Genomic DNA, 27,527 nt, shown 5'->3' on the forward strand with positions numbered 1-27,527 from the left:
TTCCCTTTATCCCCGGCCTGAGGGAAATCCTACAAATACATGTAATACTCACGTTCCTCTGTAATCGAGATATGACTTACATTTTATTTATGGAAAACTTTTTTTATGCACTAACAGTTTTTATGAAGCATGAATAACTTTACTGTCAGGTATAACGCCGAATCTGACTGTCAGTCAGATTGAGTCATATGTTACATCTATCCCTATTTCCTCATTTTTTTCATCCTTGTCCTTTTCCCTCCCTCTCTCGACTAATATTTCATTCAATTTTTTGTCATATTTTCTTTTATACACACCATCCTCCATCCCCACCCCCTCAGTCCTACCCCCACCCCCACTGAGATATACACTGCACTTCCTGTCTGCATCCTGTCATTATCAAGACAGCTAAGTAGTTAAGATGTACATCACTCATTTCAAACCATTTCAATAGCTTTGAAATATTCTTCAATAATAATCAACTTCTAAGACAAAAACAAATTCTATAGTCTGACTGGAGGCTGGGTGTAACAAGGGAAGTAACTCCCTAAAGCTTGTCTACTGTGTAGTATATAGTTAAATGAATGGTAGGGGTATCAGAGAGAGCAGTATACTACACAAGTTATGAGAGTGACTGGCTTCCTTTACTGATAGTGTCCTAGGTACATCATGGTGATATTTAACACCATTTCTCTTTGATAAACTTGTAAATACTGTGAAACCTACCTCAGTGACCACCTCTATATAAAGACAACTTGATTAATAAGACCACTTTCTTGGGGTTCTAAATGGTAACTTTCTACACAATTTTACCACCATTTAGCTATAGAGAACATTTCGCCTTTGTATGCTGGGAGGTTTTATAAACAAGTTTAATTCTAAATCAAAATCAAATGATAAATTTAGTAAATTGTTCTCAGATAGTGAATAATGAACAAATTTATGAAAACTTAATACAGGTATGTTTTATGTATTTACGGAGTAAGTACTAAATTTAGAAAATAGATTCCATCACTAAATCTACCATGCTGTGAATATGCAACAGACATCTCATTAATTGCTTTAGTCAGCTATTCATAAAAGCAAGAATTGCTTTAAAAGCAATTAAAAAAATCTTAAGATTAAATTGACATGTGATTAATCATTAGAGCCGGTTTATCCCTCCCAAAACTGCAGCTAGACTGACATACAAGTTATGGCCTTATAAACCTACCATAGCATAACAATGGTAGAATCAATGAATGGGCTCGATTTGGTAGATCTTTACATAAAAAACAGGTTAGTGTGTTCAACTTCCATATCTTTACTTTGGGGTCTAAAAATGCATTACAATTGCTGCGTAAATAATACCACAAAATGCAGAATAAAATACAGTCTGTTTGATGTCAATTATCACTTGAAAAAATATCAAATATCAAAAGTTTCACGAAATTAATTGGTTTTCCTAAATTTTGCATATCAAGATGTAATAAAATGTTGTTCAGTTAAATTTGAATGAAGCACAAGAAAATGCAGAAGAGCTATTGAAATCATGAGCTATTGAAGCATAAGTGAATGAACTTCCAACAGATGCAGGAGGTCCGACTTTATGTTGGTAATAAAAGCCAAATATAGGTAATGTGGCTAAACATTACATTGATGACTGTATTGATGATAATGGGGCTCTTAATCATACAGAGTTGTCTGCTCCTGTTAGCAGACATCTACTTTTAACTCATTTATTTGTTAAAGTATCATAATGATAAATTTTGAGACTAGAAAAGTTTTATCCAAGTTTTCATATATGGCCATACATAGCGAATTAATTGGGTCTAAGATATGTTTTTTTACCACGATTCCTTCATATGAAATTGGAACGAGATACAATGGGAAAGAGACAGGATGGGTGACAGTACATTCCCCTGGATCACCCCACATCTGATCAAATAAACAGCATAAAAAGAGGGCAAAACATAGCTAATTTTATTACAATTGTCAGGGTCGGTAAAATGTTTTCTGCAATAGCTTTTTATCACCCTCAAGGGCAAACAGTACACTGTACATATGGTGTAAAATCACTGCCATGCGTTACAATGGCTACTGATGAACTTTCAAAGATGATGGACTATAAGTATTAAGAGTCAGTGTAAGTTTGAGGTTAAGTGTATTATAAATATGACCTGAGTTTTAATCTTGTATCAGTGATGGTTGATCACCAGGCAGATCTACATGACATAGATAACTTACAGAAAATCATTGGTCATGGTGATCTATCAGGCTGATAACAAGCACATGTGAAATAAACACAGCAGAATTTAATATCATCATACAGCCCTCATTTGTAAACAAACATATAGTGACCTCTACAGAAAACCACTGACTCAGGGCTTCACCCCTAGGGATTTAGTCAGCCTCTCGGATTAAATCACCCTATACATGTGTAGACCAATTAATACACATGCCAACTTGTGGCTATCAAATCCGTATATCTTGTTCCTGGATTAAAATCATATGAGAAACCCATATTACTGACGGCCTCACGCCCATTAAAGTATTTACATTGATGCTAAGATATTCTGTCAAACGGGTAAGAAATGAGTTTCAGCTTATAGGGTATAGGGGACGCGGGGTGTCAAAACATTGATTACTCTACCCAGACACATGTCATTGTGCCACGAGCTATAAATAGCTGACAGGAAGTGCTCGGTGGTCGCGCTCAATTACCCGTCACACTGGTGGCGTGCTTATCCAAGCAGATCTGGAGTGATTACATTCCTCTGTTGACACATGGCAGGGTACGCTATAATGATACTGCCAGTAAAAAGATAATTTGGTCAAGAGGCATGTATATATATGAGCGTGGGGTAGACGGCTATTTAATGGTTGATGCTATGATTAGAAACATGGAGGCTCGAGCATTCCGACTGGCACCCCTAGCGACTCCAGGAGATCCCACTCAAAGTGGTGATATTGACACCCTGTGTCAGTTTCATTTCTTTGACAGTTTGTAAACACAGCGAGAGTTGAAGTGATGGGATATTTAGTGGTTTTGGGCAAGCCAGCTTCTATGTAACTAAAATGTCACTTTCCTTTTTTTTCGTATAAACATTACAAGTTTTAAGATTTGTGACGTTTTTATTGGGTTCATGCTCCTACATTAGCGTTAAATCCGTTTATTATAAACAAAATATGTGCAGATTTTTATGTTATGATCATCAAAAGCCTTTAAATGTAAACAGACTAGGCATTTATATGTGAACCTTTCAAAAAAATAGCTTTCTCAAACTTCTTTAACTTTCAAAACTCCTGCACTGTGTGCAGACTACTGCAGCTAGCAGACATTAATGGAAAGAACACCCTACAAACACTAGGTTGTATCATTTTTCAGCTTCAACATGCATATTTCAAAACTGTTTACATATATTTCAAATAAATATAATACAAAAAAAAAGATTTTAGGGAGAAGAGAACTCCACAAAGACATAATATTGTTGTTTTTTTTTGGTTTTTTTTGTACTTAATATTGTCATCATTATGTAATTATATATCTTACTTTTAAGAACATTTGTATGTATACCAGACAGAGCGCGAAAATGTACTAGCAATAATCTTCAGTATCTTTTAAGAATTTTCTGATTTGGATGCAAAAACGACAATGATGAAAACAATATAGAATTTCAAAATGACCACCAATAAAAACTTAACTTTAGTAAATGATAGTTGGCTTGGTTAAAGAAAAGTTCTCTTGGAAAAGCCCAAGCTCCTGGGTTTGATTCCTAGCAAAATGTGACTTGTGAATTTCTCTGCACAATAAGAAAATATGTATTTTGAAACAAAACTCTTTTATGACAAAAACTTACCCAGTCCTGTGTCCTAGCCTGTTTATCGGACATGCATTCTCTGTCCCTTCTGTGGAGACCAAGTGGGCCATATGCGGGGCCGGAACACACGAGTCCCGACGACATAAGGTACATGGCAATCCTCAATCTCAACTGAAATTATCCCTTTAACTCTGTTTAATCCTTTGTTCAGCTGGCTCAGTTCCGTTTCCAAATCTTATAAATTGTATTTAAATTTCAATAATGAATGCAATTTCTGTGACAAGTGCTAGCACTGGAGACCTAGTGAAACAGCTGTTCATTCTCCTCAGCATCTAAATCCTTAATCCCAAAATCTACTTGTTGACAGCCACTTTACAGCTAGAGATCTGATCTGGTGCTACAAAGTTCTGAAGTGAATATCAGGTCACTTTCGTTTGGGGTGTCAGACGTTTCTGCCTCTGGAAGGGACTACAGATGTCACTGCAGCCAGAAGAGACCTGACATGTGGGCCCTATAGTGCCAAAGCTCCTCACACGTCCCAGGGTTCAAGGTCCTTAGAGGTCACAGGGTGTACTGTGACTATCAAAAACCACTTTCACTAATCTCCAAGGAAAAAAATATGAAACTGTTGAAATTCTACAACTCAACTCATTGAATTCATATGGTCTGTATGGAATATCCTTGGTACAATCAATGATAGAGCGTCTTCAGAGAATGTTGATGATAGACCATTATAATTTACAATGGTAGAGCAGGAACTACAATGGTCAGTATTCAACACGAGGTCGGAGGTCAACCACAACAACAATATCCTCACCTGTCTCTATCCCTGAAGGATCCTATCAAAAGTGAAAGGGTATTCAGAACTTCAATGGACACCGGTCAAAGATGACCATGCAATGTCCACTCATGTGTGATGAAAATAAACTTTGTCATCAGTCTTTGTTGACCAAAACAAACCCAGTGACCAGCTCGATGTCCAAACCCACACTGACCAATCTCTGGGTGTCGAGGGGATTTAATTTAGACGTGAGAGGGAGAGGCATGCAGAGGGCCATGTGTACAGTGCCCCTGTGGTGAAGAAACGTACCCCTATCTCCCAGGATTACTTTAATTCATCTGATTACAGAATCAAACATTTACACCAAAGATTACAAACAACCTAAGATCTCGGTGTCTAGAGAAACAGAGGGCTATTTTTGTTTATTGTCAGATACAGGTCCTGAAGTGATTGAATAACTTCTTCAATCCAATGACGTTGGCAGAATTTTAGCTGCTATTGCTGAGCTAGCTGCTGGTCTGTCTTAGGACCCAAGGGACCCATATAATTACAGCATTAATGGTAGGGTTATCAACACAGAGGCTGATAATACCCAGAAAGGGGCTCTAATAACAGCTGTTATCAGTGTGTATAGTGTAATTGGTGTAAGGGCCTTATCTAGGCCCCAGTTCCTCATCATCCTGGACAATCACTGCCCTGGCCAGCCTCCGAAACATTACCCTCACACACCCTCATCCACAATCTCTTATCTAATTGACAAAAAAGTAATCACTAATGAAAAATTCACCGTCTTTAGAAAAAGATTTTCATTTTTATAAAAGATCAGAAAGAAAAAGAAATTAAATTCAAGGCATAAATTGAGTTTGGACAGGAATTATCTCCGTATTAGTTACAATGGAGGGTGAATAAGGTTAGTGTAATAGAAAAGTAGTCAGCATATTGTGAAAGTATCAGTCGATCTCCTTTGATGTAAAAACATGAAACAGTACCTCGGTAATAAGGATGATATGACAATTTAAAGAGAATTGTTTCACAGATAAGGTTAATTCTTGGTATGTGTATAATTATACATATATCTATATCTAATTCTCCTTACTGCGTCAAGAAATTGCAGTCTTAGCCCCCAACCCAGTAGGACTTAACTGACATGATATATTTTCCGCTCGTAAAAAATATTATAAAAGACGCTAGAAAAAATTACTTAATGATACTGTTGGCTGAAGCTTACTCATGACCCGAGTAATGTACTTACATGCAGAAACAACAAACGACACAGTTTAAAAGTTATAACTCAAAGCTGTAACTTATCAAAAATCGGTGGAGTTGATAGACGAATTGTCAACGCCTAGCTGAGGGTGGTCTGTAGACCTATCAATCCAACTAACCCTGGCCAGAGCTTGTGGAGCCACCATTGATAAAAAAAACTTCCATTATGAAACATAAAATGATAAGAGGCGACTTGAAAGTCAGAAGTCTATTATTGTGGCACCTCAAACAAACCGGCTATTATTGTTTTCCCACTTATTCGGATCAATCTGCGACCATTTTGATACAATCTGTCATTAAACCGATCTCTAGGGCCAGCGAACGTCAGCTTAAAACAACGCAAACAGTTTAGTATCATTATACTGGACATCAAAAAGGCCAGTAAAATCTACCTGATTATTCTCACCTGTGATACGGCCAAACGGCTGATAGCCACGCAGCTATATTCAATGACCGGTCAAGCCTTTGTTATCAGGAAGTAACGATCAATTAACATACCGATATAGAGGGGATGATCAATTAATATCAATCAGATAAAAAACAATCATAATTTACAGGAAAACAAATATAGCCGTTTCAGGCTGTGGATCATAAAATCATTGTACAGTAAACTAGATACAGGGCAGCAATTTATGGTGAAATGATCGTAATTGACTGGAAAACAAATAAAGATCCTTTAGGTAGTGGATCGTAAAACAAACAGTTTATATTAGATACACGCGATTATGATGATTTATGGAAAAACAATCGTAATTCACTGGAAAACAAACATAGGACTTCCAGGCACAGGATCACAAAACTAATATACTAAATTATTACAATTTTCTGAACAATTTTTTTATATCAACAATATTCAAAATATAACATGTGTCATGCATGACTTATTTTGTTTCTTTTTGTTTTACATGCTGTTAACGACCAGGTTCTCCGCTAGATGTAAAAGGATGTCCAGTTACAGGTGACAAATGAAAGCACAGAGGTAAAACCACCAAACTAAGGTCCAAGTACCATGTAATTTAAAGCCTCATTAGGTACAAGATTATTGGTAAATATCAGACACCTTAACCACTGGGCCACCACAGCCTCAGCAGGACTAGAATGTTGGACACCTTAACCACTCAGACACACAGCCTTATAAACCACAGTCATATCATTATGTTGAAATTTATTTTGAATTAAAACTTTATTCACATTGCAAGGACATAAGACAAGTGAAGTCCTGTACCCCATACTTTGAACTATACAATTGAATCTAGACAATCTAAGACAATACTATTAGGTAAGGCACTTGACCTGATACAACAGACCACCAGCTGGTAGCTGTACTCGAGGAACACTTGTCTCTCTCCTTCATGTCTTTAAATCAAATAAAAGCAGTTTAAAATTTTAATTTTAAGTTTTAAAGAAAATATTTCAATGGGTCAAGTATTATCTAATACTCAATAAGACGGAATTGTTCTGTTCTCAAGAAGGTGCCTATATGTCAATACCAAACAAGTACCTGTGCTTAACGAGCGTGACATTACAGGTAAGACAGGTGTTGAGGATGATATTGATATAAGTACTCGGGAGATATAGATCAAAATCACCTGGGTCACAGATTACAATGTTTGATCACCTGTTTATCAAACTCGTTACTCAGGTATGAAAATCAGGTAGGTTAAGAGCTTATCAAATTTGTTATGATAGGTAGATTAACGGCATAAACATCAATGATATAAATGTTACTTTTGACAATTTCAGGTACAAAATTTAATCAGACCTCCAAATCTCACAATTCCATGAAAAAGGGGAATTCATATAGAATTTTGTTGTTCCTTCAGAGCAGACTTACTCATAAAGAACTGTAACAATGTGTGATGATTAGAAACTTTCCAGACCCAAGTCAATATTTGGCATTTGTTCCTGAGGAAGGAAGAACAATTAATTAACCTTTACAATAAACACACTTCTACAAAACACCAATCAAGCATGCTCTTCACACCTGTCTATACATGTATACAGACACACCTTTAGATCCTCCAATATTTACTGATGATATAACTTCAGCCCCTAAATCACACCAAACAGACTTCCCAATGTTTACAAATTTACCCAGCCCCTAAGCTGTATTGTACAGCATTTCCTATGTTAACAAACCACGACCCTAGAGTCACACATACACAACCTTACAATTATCGTCTAAATCGTATAGCCTTTAAATACACCTTCCAAAGGTTTGTAAACCCCAAGATCCCACCAACCCCTTCAGAACTTTTTTCAATATTGACCAGATTCAGCCCTTAAATACATCTTCCGTTTGTCGACCCCATGCAGCCCCATAATGACGCACACCAAGAACTTCCTTTTATTTACTGGCTAAAGTCCCCATCTTTACGTCATTCACCCCCGTAGACACATTTAGAATCTTCTAAATCAAAGACTAAACCAGTACATTATGAAATCTTAGGGGTTAATGAGTTAAAACTTAGTTCTCAATGTTTAGACTTTCCTGCTTCCTATATTTTAAATCATCATCCCTCTCGTTTTAAAGCTTTCAATCAATTACTGGTTTGTTCAAAACATCATAAAAAGACAATCAATGTTTTATACAAACTTTAGTCAAATTCATCAGCATAAGATTTCGATAATAAATAAAATATTTATGTTTTTCTGTTTTTAAATCAGTTGTATTTCACCACACAAACTGAAACATGGATCAAAGAAATGCTTATACATCCAAAATCCTTTCACAGTGTGTCAAGAGCATGAAATGTTAGAAGGTTTGATTATTTATACAACAGAAGCAGTATATTTACAATGAGCAAGTTACAATCGCTTACCTGTAGCATCCTGTTGTAGCAGTTTACAAATTTGAGCCCAATGCAGCCAAGAGTCCATGACTTTCGTATCAATGTCTCCGGTTTGTCATTCACACTGAAGACCTGTTACACCTACTAATGCTCTATTCATCAGCATGAAAAAACAGCCACATCCACACCGTAACCAGGAAACTGTTTTTGGAATCGTCCGACCTCACACACCACAGTTTTAGAAAACAGGCAGTCCTACGCGGCAGTCAATGACTAGTGACAGTAGCCTATACTGCAAATGACAAGTTAGCGCATACCAATATACAGTTAGAGAGAGTTACCTCATCACCAATAGACAATACCCCAACAAAGGCCTGCACATGCTTCACAAAACCTTTAACATATAATTTGATAAGCGATCTGCCGGTGGCCCATTTTTTTCCTCACTCTTTCAGTTAAAAAGATACTTGATAGATTTGGGTCCTGAGAAATCGTAGAGGTATAGGGATCTACAGTGTGTGACACGTTTCGTTTCTCAAAACCATTGGAGAACTACATATACCCTATACCAATCAGCCTTTAATCACATGTCAGCTTTGAACAGTGTAAAAACCATTTTATAATGAAGGGGGTGATTACTATTTCAAACACGTAAACAGAGTAAGATAAATGTGTGCCTTTGTGTTTCGCCTGGCAGGGATACACAGATACTCCTGTACCTGAACAGGTATCACAAGAAGCAGGTATTTTCTCGTTAGGGTTTGACAGGTAAGTGATAGCTGTCCAGTTCACCTGGCCTTGTTAACTCTGCATACTGATATAATACCAAGGTATTTTTACCTGTAATTCCACCGGGAACTGATCTTCCAACTACAAAGGCTTTCTCGGGGGAATTAATCAGATTTGACGACAGAAAAGAAAGTGGATCCACCACAAGAACAAATGGTGTACTTTTGCAGGGTAATTAATACATACTGTACTTTTATTGTACAGCTTCGTGATCAATATACATACAAGACAGCAAGTCAAGTGCGTGCTGAACATCAATAACTTACTATTTAAGTATCGTCATCTGAACATCTCATATTTCACAAGATTATATTTACAGTAGTCCATAGTGGTTACGGAATTATCATTGTACATGCAGCTAATCCCAGAACACGATCCATCATAAACAATCTATCATTTGATCCTACAATGCACCATTCTATAGAGATCACTCATTAAAACCACGATAACATTTCTCTACATCAGCATCAATTTTCTTTACAACTACGCAGAAAGCAATTAAGAACGAGAAAATTCACTTTTCTGTAAGGAAATAAACGTTAATTGATCAATAACGAAAAAGCAAAAACAGCTCAATTTCTATAATAAAGCTGTGAAGTGCTCTCCGTCGTATTTCTAGTTTGTAGGATAATTCATTACGACCCATCACATAATCTGTTGTCCTAATCATATCTAGTCAATCTAACACTTTCTTTACCCCTGGGAATTTTTTAAAATCATTTCAGAAATATTTAATAGGTTTGCCTGTATGAAAACCAGCCCGATATTGTCTTCAGATTCTTTCTGTAGTTATACAGGTCGTGTTCGCCTGCTTCTGTACAGATTACCACTCATAGCAGTGAGATCAGCTGCTATAGTTGTATTTCCCAATAGACAAATTAAAGTTCATAACCATCTCAAAAAGTAGTGTTTGGAATTTTTCTCAATGCTATTATTTCTCTCACACTTAAAAAAATTATAACTGGAATGATCGCCCAATCAATGACAGCGGATTTAACGGTGACTGATGCCAGAGTTGTCTCCACGGATACAGCGCCACCTGTTGGAAGAACATGACAAGACATCAATCATAACAGTTCCACATCATCCATCATACACCATGCTGACATATAAAAACACTGTTGACTCCACAGAAAAACATTATTTCATCTGCATCAACTCCTCTCTGAGTAGCCGAGGCCGATACACAAAACAGCAATCTACAGACTTAAGCTTTTAATGAAATGCACCATGACTACCAACTGTCCGATGAACGAACATGAAAATGAATAAAAAAATCTCAATCTGATCAACAGGAACAAAATGGTGCCAGATATAACGGTCTTTGTCGATGGGGATTTGACGGATGAATATATTCAATCCCTGTAAAACACCCCGCATCTGATACAAAATTCACCAATAGAAGTGTCGATCGACAAATTGAAAATAATGTAGGAATAGTCAATTCACGGAGAGTGATGCAACAGTTGAATGTGTAGTGTCTGTATCTTTGTATATGTTTCAGAAGAATGTATACCAAATTGATAACTTGTCCTTCCATGTAATTTTCATGTTTGGTGAAGTTGATTTAGATATATGTACATGTGAAATTTGGTAATACACCGTCATACCTCACTGTCATTTTATGAAAAGGTTCAGACTCTTTCCTGGTACAGCTAGACATCTCAGTCTTCCAATGGACAATTTCTTCAACCTTGACATCAAGGTCAAACCATTTTTGAATGTCAAGAAGATAGATGGTTATTATAAACCTGAACATACAGCCTAAAAAATCTGTTATTATCGTTCGTGAGAGTCTAAAATAAAGAATTTAATCTGTAATTTGATTCCTATAGCTTTTCTACATGATGTAACGAAGTAAAGGGAGTTAATGTGATATATAAAACTGCTTGTCAGACAAAAAGAATTGACAAGAGGCATTTCACTCTTCACACATGGGAGGTAAAAAAGTGACACAGTGCCATGGTAACTCTATCCCATCACCTGTCACAGATAATCAGAATGACATGCAGCACTTACATGGTATATTATAAATAGTCTTATATCTTTTTATATCAGAATTTTTATAGCAATATCAACGGAAATCCGAAATAGCTACATACCTTGTAACTCAAGATAAATCCAGCATTAAAGAAATTACTTTTTATGTAAATATCAAATGTAATATGTTAGCAGACGTCCACCAAAAATAGAAGGATTTTGAGTAATGGGTGAACAGGTCATGGGATAGGAACACATATGTGTGCCCTTATGTCACAATTGGATGTGCATGGGTGAACAACATGCATGTCTGTGCAGATTACGGTTACCTAGCTTTTCTTGCCCCGTGACCTCTATGATACTTTGTGCAGGTTTCAAGCACCTGTGAATCTTGTAAAAGTCGGAAGCAGCACACAAGTTTAAGGGTACTAAATTGACCATACAAAGAACAACTTGTAAAAAGAAACATTTCAAAAGTCAAAGAAACAGATGGACATTAGAAAAGGACGATACCATCTCTATTTGTATGTGAATTAGGTATTTATCCGCAAATTAACTACAAATAGGCAGTGATCAGAAGAGTTAACAGCAGTTACAAAGCCATCAATTACAAATCATTCAAAATCCTTTATAATCAAAGACAGGCATGCAGTTGAAAAGAATAAAAAAACAAGACAGATGTACTACATGTATGTTTAAGCTTAATTTTCACTTGCAACTCTTTTCAAATGAACAACGCTCCTATCAAAAGTTGCTTTACAATAGGACATTTGTAAGATATTTCTTTCATTTAGAACATTTCTCCCAATGCCTCAGGCATCACGATTTTGACATTTAGATAAATCTGGGTAAGTCTAATTTGTAATTCAACAAGATCTGAAACTCTTATAGTAGCAATCTTTTGATGGAAAAGACGCTTTTCAATCCAGAAACCTTAGATTAAACCTAAACAAAGAAATTGATTTTGATACCAGTCCTATGTAATATTCCTTAATCAGTTAAGATCAAAGCGTTGCTAGGGGATCCTGGAGCAATAACAACCAGTAGCCATTCAGTCTCGGCAAGGAGACAAGACACATCGCCACAATGGATGTCCTCGTCTAATTAAAGGCATATCATCATTATAAGGCGGATGTTCCTTAAAGAGTTTCTACAAAGTATCACGACTGCCAAGCAATGACCATTGATACCATTGTCTCATCAACTCAGAAACAAATTAGAGAAAACCTCAACAATCAATAAATCGGGACACAATGTAAAAACTTGCCTTTTGAAATGACATTAGATTGAAGGATTGGAACCCGGCATTAGAGACAAAAAATATAAATTTGCACATGAAATTAAAGACAGTAAACTGCAGTCAGATAATTGGTCATTGAATAATTAGGACACGATACAAGATAAAGGTAAGGTGCAGCCATACATTGAAAAACAAGCAGACGGACATCTAAAGAAATCATACAGGAGATTAATATATATTCTGTTTTAAGACAAGTCAGCACTTTGACTGATGATGTATACCTTGGCCATAGACATATATATGTATTTGATAAAATAGAGAAAATGTTTTGTTTAAAACCAGGTGTTATGTCTAATATAAATTGCTACCAATTTCTGTGAAGCTAAAATCCTTTGGGAGAGCCAAGTATTGGGTTCACAATTTCCACAGACAATTTGACTCGAGAACCTGGATTTTTACTGACTTTGTAAGCAGGGCAGGTCTTTAAACTGATAAAAACTGAAACTTGCTCTATAACATGTTTGTGCCCCAAAATAAACCTGTCACTCTTCGACTCCTGTTTCCCCTCATAACCACCTTCCCATCAAACCCTTGTCTGACGTGAAATACATGTAGGCAATAGATTTCAGTGAGCAGAAATTAAATGCACTTTTAGATCTATTTCAATACAAATCAGTCGGTATGGAGAATAATGTGTTTAAAAGAAAAAAAAATCCTTTATCTTTGTTGGGTTTCGGATAATAAGAAAAGGTATTAAGTTCTGACTACAATAATAGCAGAATATGACTGAGGAAGGCCAAAGTGAAATAGAAATCACCATCATTTGAGAAACCATACCTCCTCCTGCACACAAGTAAATACTTACATTGCGTCAGAGTTTCCATGGCGACAGGTAAACAGTGGGTGCCCCATCATGGATAAGCCGACACTTCGATCAACACTCTCTCTTCATCTCGAAAAATCCTCCATGATACCTTATCGCCATGGGGAAAAGTCTTAAGGAATTGAAATTTCTCCATAGAAATCCATTGTTTGGGTGGAGATGAGAGTCTGAGAGTGATGTATCCGATTCAGTGAAAGTTGTAGACACATAAAATACAATAGTATAACCTGGCGCACTGTCTATTTCTACCTAGAGGGGAAAACGTTTGCATGTGCATGCGAAATCCACAACTGCTGGTAACACTTGTTTCTTAGTTTACAGCTTAGCAGACAAAAACTAGAAGAGATATATATACAGCTTAGCAGACAAATACAGTAGAATATGTAGACATGATTAGGGGGAAAGTGAAGGTAAAATCTCGTATCTCTATTCAATTAGGGTTGAACAATAAGGAATGTTTGCGCTAGAGTATGGTGGGGCAGCACACCGGAATGCTATAGTTGTATACCTACGACATTCTCCACTGTCTGTTTATAACCATTGTTTTTGTACATAACTAGGCTCACCTGCTGGGTGAGTTTAGCTTGTCTATATCTCATAATAAACACCTTACCCCATCTCTCGCCTTCACACCACTTGTTTGATATCATTAGTAAGATGTTATTTTAAATAATGACAGAACCAATTACTGACCCCAGACAACTTATGCTTGATATCATTAGTAAGAATTAAGTAAAATTATTCTAAATAATGACAGTGTCGACATGACACAGTGGTTAAGATGTTCCAACATAATACCACTAGCCCTTTTTGGTCCCACAACCCCTGCTACCTGACATACTGAATGTAGGTTGGTAGTTTTTCTCTGGGTACTCCAGCTTCCCTCTACCAATAAAACCTGGCATCTCGCTGCAATAACCCTGATTGTAAATAGGATATAAAACGCAACCATACAAACATTTGTCTATCTATATTAGACATAAGATTACCTGCGATTAGCCGTGATTATCTGAATTACTTACGATTACTGTACCTGTGATTACCTATGATTACCTTGATTACCTGTGACTACCTGTATATATGCTATGAGCAGCTGATTCAACGAGTTTTGATGCGTGCCAACAGGTAAAATGGAGGGAGTCTGGCAGGTGAGATTGGACAGTCTGCTTGCAGTACATTGCTGCACATTACTGCACACCAAGAAATGACATTTGCATTTTTAGACAGAGAAAGAGGAAGATTGGAGTCGACAGAGGAATGTTGCCCCTACACGGTTAATGCCGACAAATTACCAATTATTCTCCATCTTACATAATAGTTAACCATTCACAAGAAAGCAAAATCTGCTTTTAAACAAAATTAATTAGTTTTTGAGTTGATGAATGGTAATGTCTTGGGACAGTGTTTGATGAGTTAATGACAGATGTAGAGACAAATTATCATCAAACCGTCTGTATTACCCAATACACAAGCCTATAGAATTCCATGTCTTGGTCATAATAGTTTATACCAAAGGTTAGCCACAGCTCAGTGAAGAGGACATTACAAGATTTTTATATGTATGTAGATGCACATCGAATAATTACTGTGGACATTATAGGCCTAAACGGTATCGTAAATTTGTTACTATTTAGCTAGTATGTGAGCGTTTATTGTCCATTAGCCTCCAAAAGAGGGCATGATTCTCAGTAACAGGAACAAGACGTAAATAAAACGGGATTAACCAGCCGATAGACGATATGCTTTGTCGTCAACGGCGCAGCGTGCACAAAACCAAGGAATCAGGGAATTGGACAGTTTTGATGAGTGGTAACAGCTCTATCAATGAAGCAAGGATTGCTTTTGAGGAAATTGGCAAGTTTGTAATGCTACGGAGCTCACCATTGATTTGCCGAGCAGTGTGATTGTTACACTGTGTTTGGTTAACTTGCTGTCAATATAACTACACGCCGACGCTAAAAAAACACCAATATGCTGCGGATTCTTCCAGCTTAAAGAATTAAAGTTCTCTTAAGAAATTGCTTTATTTTGCTGTAAATTTACCAAGTGCAACCACACACATAATCCTTTTATTTGTCGCTTGATTGAACCCTATCTCGTGCAGAAAAAGCACTGCCTGTATTTCCATCACTATGTAAATTTTATAACCGGTAAACATCGTTTGGATGCGTTTTTGTAATGTTTGTCAAGCTCAAAGGGGCCAATGTTAGGTAGACCATCCAGTGGATGTTTAATTTGATACCAAACCAGTGACAGCATGTCAACATATATTAGCATTGCCTTAAGACTATAGCCAAGATGAAAAACAATAAAATAAAATCTCCATTAATATTTAAAACATAAGGAAAAACAATTACAAAGTTAAGCACGGAAATTGATACTACGGACATTGGAAGAAGAAAGTTGGTTTTCAATCTTCTCAGGACAATAACTTGGAAAATGATCATTTGGACTCTCTATCCTGTTACAATATGCATGCATGATAGACTTGCTCTTATTTTCTTTAGTGCTTATTAAAAATAAGGTTGTCCTAATAGTGGTGTATAGTTAAAGATGCTCCACCGCCGACAGAGCATAAATGATATTCATTATTTGAACAATAATTGGTGTTTTATCGTGTATATATTTGTCTTATTAACACAAAAAAATAATATGAGATAATTTATTTGCCTTTGGTGCATGCGTAATCAGTACTTCATTCAATATAGGATATAGTGCCATAGATTTTTTTCGGGATGCAATTGATCATTTTTCATATTTTTAACTTGAAGTAAAATTAGAAGCTCAAACTATTCAATGTTGGTAATGGTGTAAAGTAAGTAACTCTTGTAACTGAAGAAAAATACTAAATCGTCTGCTCCTGTTTTTGATAGTGAAAAAATACCATTTGTCGGCGGTGGAGCATCTTTAAGCAATCTAAGCATGGCTGCAAACATGACATACCAATGCAAAACAGATCCATATGAAAATAGCTTTACTGACAAAAACTGTCTAAAATTGAGTCCCAATTCTTCTGTCAATTTGGCCATTGGTTGGCAATTCAGCTTAACGTTTTTTAATATACTTGTTTAATCTTTCAATAATGTAATCAAAATGTGAAAAGAAAAAGGCTCTAGGAAGCAAATGATCCCTTTTTCAAAAATGAAATAAGAACTGATATATAAAGCATCATTATTTGTTTTTCATTATTATTTTCTTTCCTGACCAGAACAATGGCTACACAGCTAAATATGGAGAAAAACAATCAGTAATTTATGATGACTGGGGAGGAAAAAGACCATGCCGCAGCCGGGATTCTTTATGAGAAGCCAAATTGATTTGTAATGCGAAGGCTAGAGGAGGTTGTCATAAGCCCCGACCACAAATGATAACCAAGCAGTTACTAAATTGCTTTTTCCACAGTAGATATTCCTTCCGAACAAATTCCGTAACACATAAATACTGCAAAACTCAATAATTATGAGGACCTGTGTTCTTTTCTACCTCTGCGAAATTTCTCGCTGAATTTATCAATAAAGGCGATAAACCAAATCAGGCCGGAATCTATTGGCCACACCAGAAGCGAGGTCCCCATGAGACTAATATGCCTTCCATATAAAAGATTAAAGTTGGACGCGGACGAGGTATTTATGGGACTTTAGAGCATGCTGTATCCCTATTACATCCATACTAGGTAGTATCTATTTCCCTACAATTGTTTATAATGCGGACAACTGGTTAGCTGCTTGCTACATACAACACCAATTTGCGGATCGTACGAGTGACAAGTTTGGTCCGACAGGGAAACATCCCAAACAGACTCTACGGATAACATATGATCTATATTCCATGATTGTTCAAGGGGCAAAAGGGTAAAAGAAAATGTCTGGAGCGCAACCAAAACGATATTGGCTTCAATATAGAATGGATTCCCCAGCCATCTGAAGCCAGCCTAATACCAACAGGGGACCTCTGTGACGGGCATACATATTGCATATTGGTGTACGAATCAAGCAGACTCAAAATTACACAAGTTTGTTAGCCGCAATATAGTCATACATGTATCAGAAAGGCCCAGACACCTCTCTAGTGGGACCTCGTACAGGAAATACAGGAATCGGTCATGGGGATAGTGAACTCGGCCACAACACCAAGGTTAAATGAATTAAGTAATAAATGAAAGCATGCTCCTCTGGAAAAGCTTTGCTGTATCACAACTGAAATTTTGTAAAATTGAGGTTTTTCATATGCGTGTACATGAAGTAATATTTGCAGACAAAAGTAAATGGTAACATATTAGTGAAATGAAAAAATGTTTTGAATATTTTCACAAATAAGAATTAACTAATCTCAATGAGACTTTCAATGGAAACTTAAGATATAAATTCTGATAGAGATATGTTAAAATTTGGAAATAACCAATTTTCTTTTTGTGATTTAGTTCTGAACTGATACATATTTGGTGACAGGACTCCTTCACTTTGGAAAATAAAATCATTTTCAAACGGCATATATTTTACCTATAGTCTATTGCCATGACGACGGCCGGAGACAGTACACCATCATGTGATGTAATCGTGGCAAATGGCTCAGCTAATTACACAATAGACGTGCCGAATGGCCATCTTGCCTGAACAAGAGCTTCATACGCCCGAGGTAACAGTTACATCCGAGATCCTTGTACCCAAACGGAGCACGTGAAATTCACAAACAGATGTTTGTATAAATATTTGATGAGTTTCTACACCTCCGGATGTAAAATACATGTCTTCCAAAGAGATGATCATATGATAAGCCAGGGCTGTTTTCGTAATTGTTTTTTGGGGACAAGAGGAGACGTTTGGTGAAAGCATGTGGCCACAATCTGGACAACACACTAATGATCTACCCTTCATTCAGGGTATCTACATCTGGAGTACCAACACGATGGGTAGCATGTGCTGCAACGTTAACTGGGTAATTATCTTTGTGTTACATCCCCTATCTGGTACTATAGGACACTCTGTTCACTATAATTAGATATATAAGTGTTCTGGTCTCATTGTTTGTCTGTGTGGAGTTTATCCTCCAGCAACACAAGTGCATCCTACACCTTGAATCATAGTTATTGTAATCTGTCGCAACGCTTTGTCTGATTGGTAATAACAAAGGTGAAATTAGAAACGTGGTGGATATAGAAATGTAGACAGATGATAGGTGATTTATTTATACAGATGTTTCATACAATCTCCATTCAAAAGAAAACAATGAATTCATACCATTTATAATATCAGAGATGCAACAATTAGCAGAAATGGTGCAGTATAGATAGAAGGGAAGAGCGTTTTCCTTTCAAAACTGATTGAAATTCCATTACATTTTATGATTTATTAGCAGATACATCACCTTTACAAATGTTTTACAACTTTCCCAAGTAATACAAGCTTTGTTGACAAGTAACTATCAGATTCAAACATGTTTAAATGCAACATGTGGCGCCACAATAATATTCACATGTGATAAATAAGAAATTTTGCTTTCAGAACTTCCTCTCAATCTAGTTCCTATAGTTGACATATCATACAAACTTAAAACAAACATCTAAGAGATGAAGATTTGATAGATATCCAGTTTCTATGGTTACACCTTGACAACAACAAGAGGGGCACAAAACCAGTGCTAAAAAGGCTATATTTCTATCATATTTTTTTTCATAAGCATTTCCTGAAAGATCAAACACGGTTTAAAATCTCCCAATAATTACAATGGCGTTGAGTGATTGTTTTAGAACCAGACCACATTGTGGTTTCAGCGACTCTTTGAACATTCTCCAAGATGTGGTCCTGATAATTATACCAGAAACAGGTTGAAAGTGCAAATTGAAATATGTTTCCACAATCCCGAAACAAGCATGAACGGCACTTTAAACGAGTAATGACAAAGGGGCAAGGCTTTTGATCTGTAAATGTTGATAAGAATCAAGCTCCGACATGTATTGAAGCACTAAACTAGTGTCTTCCATTTTACGAGCGCCGTGTCATCATTGGGATAGAAGAATGGCGATCAAAACGCTGTAATCAAGTGACATTTCAAACCTTGATATAGACAACAGCTAAATGACTAGGACTTGGGCGAAAACTAGACAATATTATTACAACGATCAATAAAAGCTTGTTGATATGTGAGTCATAACCACCGATTTAACTGATTGGATTCTTTGATCTAAAACTTCCACATTTTCTCCATCAAAAACAAGCTGTATCCCTTTTTGCAAATGACTGTTCCGCAGGGAATTCATCATATCCCAGAAAGTTGATAAATTCTATATTGTGTTACACAACTTTGGTCAAAAAAATCTGTATAGCTATGCCTTGGTTAAATATAAGATTACCCTTGTGGTCGGTGGGATCATGGTTGAAGTAGATTTCCGAGGCTGAGCAGCGGTAAAAGGATGTAACAGACGGTAAAAGGATGATGTAACAGAATCGGATGTGTAATACCCTAAAGGGATATGATTATCACTGATCACTGGCAACAAGTGTCATTCATATCACCGTAAACAGCATCACACAAACCTATGCCATCGTACTACATCTGAAATACTAGAATGGATGAATAGAAATTTCTCTCAGTAACCATGTCAATCCTTCAGTTCTGTATACAGTAGATGTTCAAATTTAAGGAGTATAGCTATATTTTAGCTATTTTTAAGCCAACCATTTTGCATTTAAACATATAACTGCACATAATGCATTTTCTACATATAACTTTGATATATAACTGTACCAATCATCATGATTGCATGAATTCATTGAAGCAGAGGTTTGAAAACTAATTTTACAATAAAATTTGCCCATTCTTTTCCTTTTGCGGTATGTTATCAAAGAATCGTTACTTTGCAGTAAATAAACACCCATATTTTACTTGATTTACAGGTTGAAGTGAACACCTATGAAATATTGAATGGAAATTCAAGCAAATAGGAACAATGGCGTGTTGTCTGTGTCAAGGTTGACATTGGAGCAGGTAAAAGCAGGTGTATTAAATCATCCTCATTCAGGAATTCTAACCTCAAAAGAGATAGAACCAAGGCTAAGTGAGAGAGAGCGAGATCTGGCATTCCCTGGGCGCTTAACAAGACGATGGTCTGTGCAGGACAATGGGACCTTATCTCAGTCAAATATACTGTTACCAATGCCCAAGAATACATCATTAATCACCAAAAACATCCACATCTGAACTGCTCATTGACAAATTTTACATTTTATTTTTTTCATTTCTTAAGACTCGTATGAATCATGATAGATACTAATATTCCTATTGAATTAAATATTGTCAATTGTAAAATGAAGATTAATCAAAACTCTTAAAATATTGAAAACACATACATGTAAAACATGTTTCATTTTAGAAAAGCAGGAGGAATTTGTTTACTGGTTCCAAGGCTTTGAACAAACATCAAAAGCCAAAGGAAACAACACTAGTTCTAGGGCAATACCTAACTGCACCAAGAAATATAATCTTACTTATTCTGTAAAGTCACAACAGTTAACTCTAAAGGAAATTTAATAATTATAAGCTTTTGTTTACAATAACAGAATAAATGATTGTTTACATTTTGCTTGAACAATTCTTGGCAAAGTACACTTTGCTTTAACAAGTATTTTTTGAAAGCATTAAAAATCAACAACATGATGACAATGCTTTTTCTTATTTGACCTTCATCTCTCCATTTCACCTTAAACAACACAAACACATATAGTGTATATCCCTGATCCCAATATGAATTAAAATTTACCACTGTGTCTCATATTCTACAGTACAGCTTATACCAAATAGAAACAACCCTGGATCTGCCAGTAAGAGCATCCATCCTAATAGATGATCATTTGGAATGTCTTTTTATGAAAGTTTAAAGTCGAGTTCTGATTACGTCTCAATCAGGGTTGTGCAAGCGTTTGCATCTGGTCTGATCTATTACAGAAGCCCTGAGAGTTGTAGTCTCTGATTCCTCGCGGAGATCAATCTTTATTAACGGGCCTCCTGTACACATCGGTCTTTCTCATTACAGTCCACGATTTAATAGATATTGATACCAAACCTCAGCTTAAGTGACAAACCTGTGTGTTCATAAACCACACCACATTAACATGGACAGAACATTCCGACCATCTAAAGCCGATCTGTTGCTTTCCAAACCCCCCAACCCCCCCACCCCTTCCCTATTAATACCTTATGTGGTCGATCTAAAACACAAGAGTACACAATTCTTCTGTGGACAACGGCTAATTAGATAAAATTCAGGGTTTTAAACAATTTTTTCCTCAAAACATCAATTTGGCTTTTATTTGACAGGAACAATTTATTTCTCTAGAATTATGCGATAATTAAAATAGTAGAAAATAAAAAAGACGAAAAATAACCAACAGAAAGAATGTCGGGTGTACTGTTCTATCCTTGTTCTCATTTATTAGAAATGTGTGTGGTCTTTAAAATTTCATTTTCTGAAATGTATATTCCTCAATGTAACTGTCCAAATATTCAGCTATATATGTCAGTGTGAAAGGTGATCTGTAGTTTCTAGGGAAATTGACAATCTGATGTGCTGACTTGACAAGCTGAACCTTGTGTATAATTATATCATATTACAATGTCTATAATGATGAAACTCCAGCCCGCTCATAGCACAAAGTTTTTCTATGACCTTGACCAAGATAAAAAATGACCTTGATCTGAAACTGTTGCAGTTATTCATGTAAACTCTGTATAGCATTTTCCTGATCTCAACAGACACTAATGACACAAATTTGGTACCTCCATTTTGGTCATAGCTAGAACAAGCAATTACAGAGTTAAACACTAAACTATGACCTTTTATTTCAACGGTAAGTACATGTTAACGTAGGTCCTAACTTGACCTGGGTTCTGATGTGACCTTGAATTCTCTGTTAACCTTATGTGACATTGAATTTTCCGATAACCTCATGTGAACTTGAATTCTCTGATGACCATATTTGACCTTGAATTCTCTGGTAACTTTATGTGACCTTGGATGACCTTATGTGACATTGAACTCTCTGATGACCTTAAGTTCTGATGTGACCTTAATTTCTATGATGACCTTGAGTTTTGATACAACCTTAATTTCTCTGATGATCACTATAATTAGTTTATGATATTCTTTAGTTTTCTAGTGACCTTTCTTTAAAAACTTTATATTCAAAACTTGCTTAATTTTCCATTATCCTATATTTTACCAAATTATCTTCCTTTTCTTCCATAGTAGATCAAATTTGCTTAGCATAACTAAAATCTCAGCCATCACCTGCTCAAACTTTTATAATAGAATTATTTGCTCCGATAGCCACGGGTAATATCTCTATTGTTATTTCATTGGTTTTTACTCAAATAACTGAAATGTCATTTACAAAACTTCAATGTATATAAACTGCAGTGGTAGCTCTAAGGGATGTGACCGGTGTAATTTTCTGATAATTACACAAGCAGTCAAACAAAGACTTTTCGTATAACTTTAATTGTTTTAAATGTCAACAAAATAATTATCCTGTAATCAGAATTCTCAAGCACAGTCAATTAGATGGAGACAGATGAATTCACCGACGTTATGCCTCGATGTATTCTTTGAAACCTTTCAGACGTAGTTTCTTTGATGACTTACCTCACAGCAATATTCTTCTGAAAAAATACAGAATCAATCCTTATAATGATTACAATGAAACAACTAGCACACGAACGAAGCTGACTGAGTCATTGTGAAGTTAATTACTAGGTGGCAAAATGTTTGAATTTACTGTCTATTTCCAAAGATGATTTTATTTGCTTCTTGCGATATTGAAATAGACAATGTAACCTTAAAATTTAACCAGCATCAAACCTTACAAATACAAGTTCAAGCAAACAAGTCTTACTGATGCGAAACCCTACTGAAAAATCTGAGTCATGTGTATGTTTGAATGTCATGGTTAATCCAGGCTTGACAGTTATATGTATTGCGGCCTTCTTCGTTAATGGAACTTGGTATGGAAGTCATCGGTTGGTGTATTTTTTTTACATCAACAACAACGTAAGATGCTGCTGTCTAATTTTATAGTGAATTTTAGCGGCAATAAGCTCCCTTAAGGACAGGATATGATGTCATAAAACACAAAATGGAGGAGGACAACGGTTAGTGTTGTCATGACACCAAATATAATGTACATCACTATATCTCCTTTCCATTACTTTTTCCAATTACTTTCCGAAAGATCCTGCTATATCAGAAGTATCAGGCGGTAATCCAGTTCCACGCACAGAAAACATCTACGATACAACGAGGAACATATTCTCCGCCGTGTCTCCGATAGATTACACAACAGAACGGAGAATCTCCATTTCAAATAGAGGATGAGGTCCATCTATCCTGAGGAGACATATTCAATATGTGGTCCGGGTCCGGATATCTCCTTAAGGCTGGTAGGATATAACAGTATGAGCTCCGTCACGTTATTACTCCGGATCGCAGAAGAGCATGATAGGTTCACCTTTTCAAGGGACATGCTCTAATGTATTTACCAGAGAGAAATAACATCACGCAACACAAATGTCATTATTTTTCTAAGAATTAAATGGTGTTTCCATTTCAAAAGGTTACAGATAGAGAGTATCAAAAGATTTTACACCCCTAAATTTTTTTAAGACCCTTTAATTTGAATGTAAGTATTTTAAAATAAAATAAAAATCATGAATGAAAATGAAAATCAAATTTGAAACAAAAATCATCAGCAGCAATTTACTGGCATGTTATATACTAAAATGTTTAATAAGTTGCTTTATAACAGGTTTAAATACCTAATTACTGTTTAAGTGACTTACCTTATAGGCCATCTAATGGTCAAACTCCAGAAATCTAATCACGCTGCATGCATGCTGCACACTCCATCAAGCTGACCAATGACATGTGTTAGTTCCTGTCACACGGATAGACCAGCCCACACGACCACCACTGTTACTTATTACGACTGTCAGAGACACTGGCGAAGAAACTGTACACACGACTGACCCACGCCACAACAAACATCCACATGCGACATACAACGGAATATATTATTCAATTTAATATCACTTGTAAGGATTTCTCTGTCCCTGCTAACCAATCAAAGTTTGCTACATAGATTTTTTAATGCTCACTGTATAACTATAAATCGGAGCACCACAAGATCACCGCAGAAACGACCTTACACGATCGGCATTCAGCAGGTCGTGTTGTTGAAACAAGGTAAATAAATAAGAGTGAGAGTACTGTGATTTTGTTTCTCTTTTTCTCATTAAATGATATCAATCATTCATCTAGAATTCATCCAAATACAATCAATACTTAGTTATGTGTGAGCCATGTGTGTAGTACAGTCAATCCTCCGTTATCAACAGGCGTTCAACCGTGACAGCCTCGCTGAGGCTCGCCTCTGGCAGAACACATTGGCTAGCCCTACAGGTGAATAATTTGAAATTGGAATCAAAGAAAATGAAAGGCATCATTAAGGTGTGATTGTTTGAGGGAGGAATGATATTGGTAGAGTCAATATATCTACGGAAAGGACGTTCTCCGTCGAGCAAATATTGAGAATCTATTTGACAGTTGTAATGGTGACCCAGGAAATGATGGACGATTAAATCCCAACAATACACACAAACCGAAACATCATCGGCAACTTGTTCTGTTTAATAATCGTTTTTCCATTAAGTATAGGCCAGACGTCGACAAACAGAAGGTCAGACTGTCATTCTGGACATTGTATCAAGTTCATAACGGTTATGTATAGTTGTAATTAAGCAGGTCCAGTCACGAGTGTCTGACCCGGAGTATCAGTGTCCGATGTCCAAAGAACAATAATGTACACAAATGGCATTATACCATTTAACATTGTCACTTAATGTTAAGTTCAAATATGTTAACAGAGCTAAGAGTCGAGACTCGATCAATAGCTCGGTACCAATTTCTGTTAACATCAATTAGCGAGCGGTATTTATACCATAGCCTCAGTGACTAATGTACGACTATTATTTATGTCTTAGGACAACAAAGGTACTGATTGGTCGAAACAGGTAACAACTCATCGTAATGACGCAGCATTAGTTTTCAAACAAATTACTCATTTCATAGTCTACAGGTAAAGACAAAAATAAACATCTAAATCATCACTATGACACTTTTTCTATGTAATATTTTTTAATGAATTTTTAAAACATCATTATGACACCTTGTTTTTAAAAAAAAATCGCTATTACCAATTCTATGTTTAATTTTCAAAGCTTTTAATTCATCGAAATTTACAGTCTCACCTGTGAACTCTACCTGGTGGCTTAAAGTTTTAATGTCATATTTTGAACACACATGATTTATGTCAATGGTTTTTTTTCAAGACCATTCATCCATTAATTTCTATAAATAAACTTCAGATAAAAATTATTTTGAGCTTTGATACCTAAAATTCAGAAAAAATGACCTTGAATGCTCCCCCACAGGACTCGATCGCCCTTAGCTGAGGTCCCGACAAGGTCGATGAACAAATCAAAGTTTAAGTGTTTTAAAACATTATCCTAATGTAAGTTTAATGTTGATCTGACTTTGATAAAAAAAAAAAAACAATAAATAATCTGAGGCCATTTGTCACCAGAAACATATTAAGGTCAATGATTTAGCATTATTATCATGATTTTATTTGCTCCGTTATTGCTTCATCACAATTTGTTTCAGCTTGTTCTGATGGGTATTCAAATGCTATTAAACAAGATAGATGCAATTTTTCCAAACAAAATACTTATTTTCTTTTTCCATGCTTAAGGAGCAAAGATATCATAGGAAAGTGTAACTATCTTTACAATAGATCCAAACATAGGAACTTGAAGGAGCATGTAAAATGAATACAAAATATTAATAGAAGGAATTTATGTACAATGGACAAAGGTAGAGAAAGCGAAAGTAGAATGGATGAGGAATATGATATCTCATAGTAACAATTCAAATGCTAAGTTTCCTTTTCTAATCCCGAAACCATATTTACACGAGTCAGTCGAAGCCCTAATTTTTATTCTGCAGGACCATGATGGATAGGCGCCTGGATTGGATCAAAACAAACAAAGCAAAGACATTCAGCCACTGTACCAACAATGGAGGGTACAATAGTGTCCAATTGATAACCCTCTCAGAGCTCGGGACTTCCACAGTTCCTAGAAACCTACACATCCTTCAATGTAGGATAACATCTATATATACACAATATCTGAAGATGGAAGCCATGATAGAAACTCATCAGCAGACCAAAACCAGCACAATGGTCGATTCACAGAGAAATGATTTTGTTACAGTTACACGATGGCTTATGATGGATTGTACCAGTATATTTCTATCTTAATAACGCATGTTCAGATCTGGTCAGTCGTCTCTGTGTAAACCCTCGCTTTCATGTATGTGTTTGATCAACGGCGAAAAAATATCCAATACACATCCCTCGGGTGAAAACAGATCAATTTTCATTATATTGGCGATCAGTAATTATACAAGGGTGAGATGAAGGATTACAAAAGGTCCAGACGGTTTGTAGGAAACCGTGCGGTGCGAAATACTCAAGCATGAAAATGTTTCACACGCAATAAACATGAGGATGCAGGTAGTGTTAATATAACAGAAGTATGGTATAATTCAACATTACCTCAACAAATGACTTTCTATTTAGTTCCAAAAAAAAATCTGTCAGCTACAAAAACATTATCAATGTAAACGGACTTTTAAGGGCACACACACTTTCAGCATCATCTCTCCATCCCCTCACCTCCCCCCTACCCCTACCTCACCCAACATGAGGCTAGTATAGTAAGGTATCTAGATTTTACCATTTCGGGACAGTACTGGAAAATCTGATACAAAGATAATTCACATACACAAAGCATTAGGCAACAAACAAAATACTTTTGTTTCATTTTTAAAAGGTTTTGGCAATTATGTATGCAGCATTCTTTTTTTCTGGTTTCTTTTTTCATATTTCTTTTTCCTACGAAAAAG

At 36.1% G+C, this 27,527-nt stretch overlaps 1 protein-coding gene across 5 annotated transcripts in view; it reads right to left on the bottom strand.

Annotated features, from left to right (window-relative positions):
• Positions 1-27,527, bottom strand: part of LOC138304642 (E3 ubiquitin-protein ligase PDZRN3-B-like) — a 170,700-nt gene that overhangs the window by 85,667 nt on the left and 57,506 nt on the right. The window contains exon 1 of one of the 5 annotated variants that reach the window (XM_069244821.1): positions 24,341-24,473. The exons of 2 other annotated variants lie outside the window; for them this stretch is intronic. In XM_069244821.1, coding sequence (XP_069100922.1) covers positions 24,341-24,352 — 12 coding nt within the window. In that variant the 5' untranslated portion in view covers positions 24,353-24,473. Of the gene's footprint in view, positions 1-3,818; positions 4,410-8,648; positions 8,995-24,340; positions 24,474-27,527 lie in introns of those variants that run through there. 2 more of the 5 variants (XM_069244822.1, XM_069244819.1) reach the window with 2 other exon arrangements.

The sequence above is a fragment of the Argopecten irradians genome, chromosome 12 (genome assembly GCF_041381155.1).
Source record: "Argopecten irradians isolate NY chromosome 12, Ai_NY, whole genome shotgun sequence".
Taxonomy (NCBI): domain Eukaryota; kingdom Metazoa; phylum Mollusca; class Bivalvia; order Pectinida; family Pectinidae; genus Argopecten; species Argopecten irradians.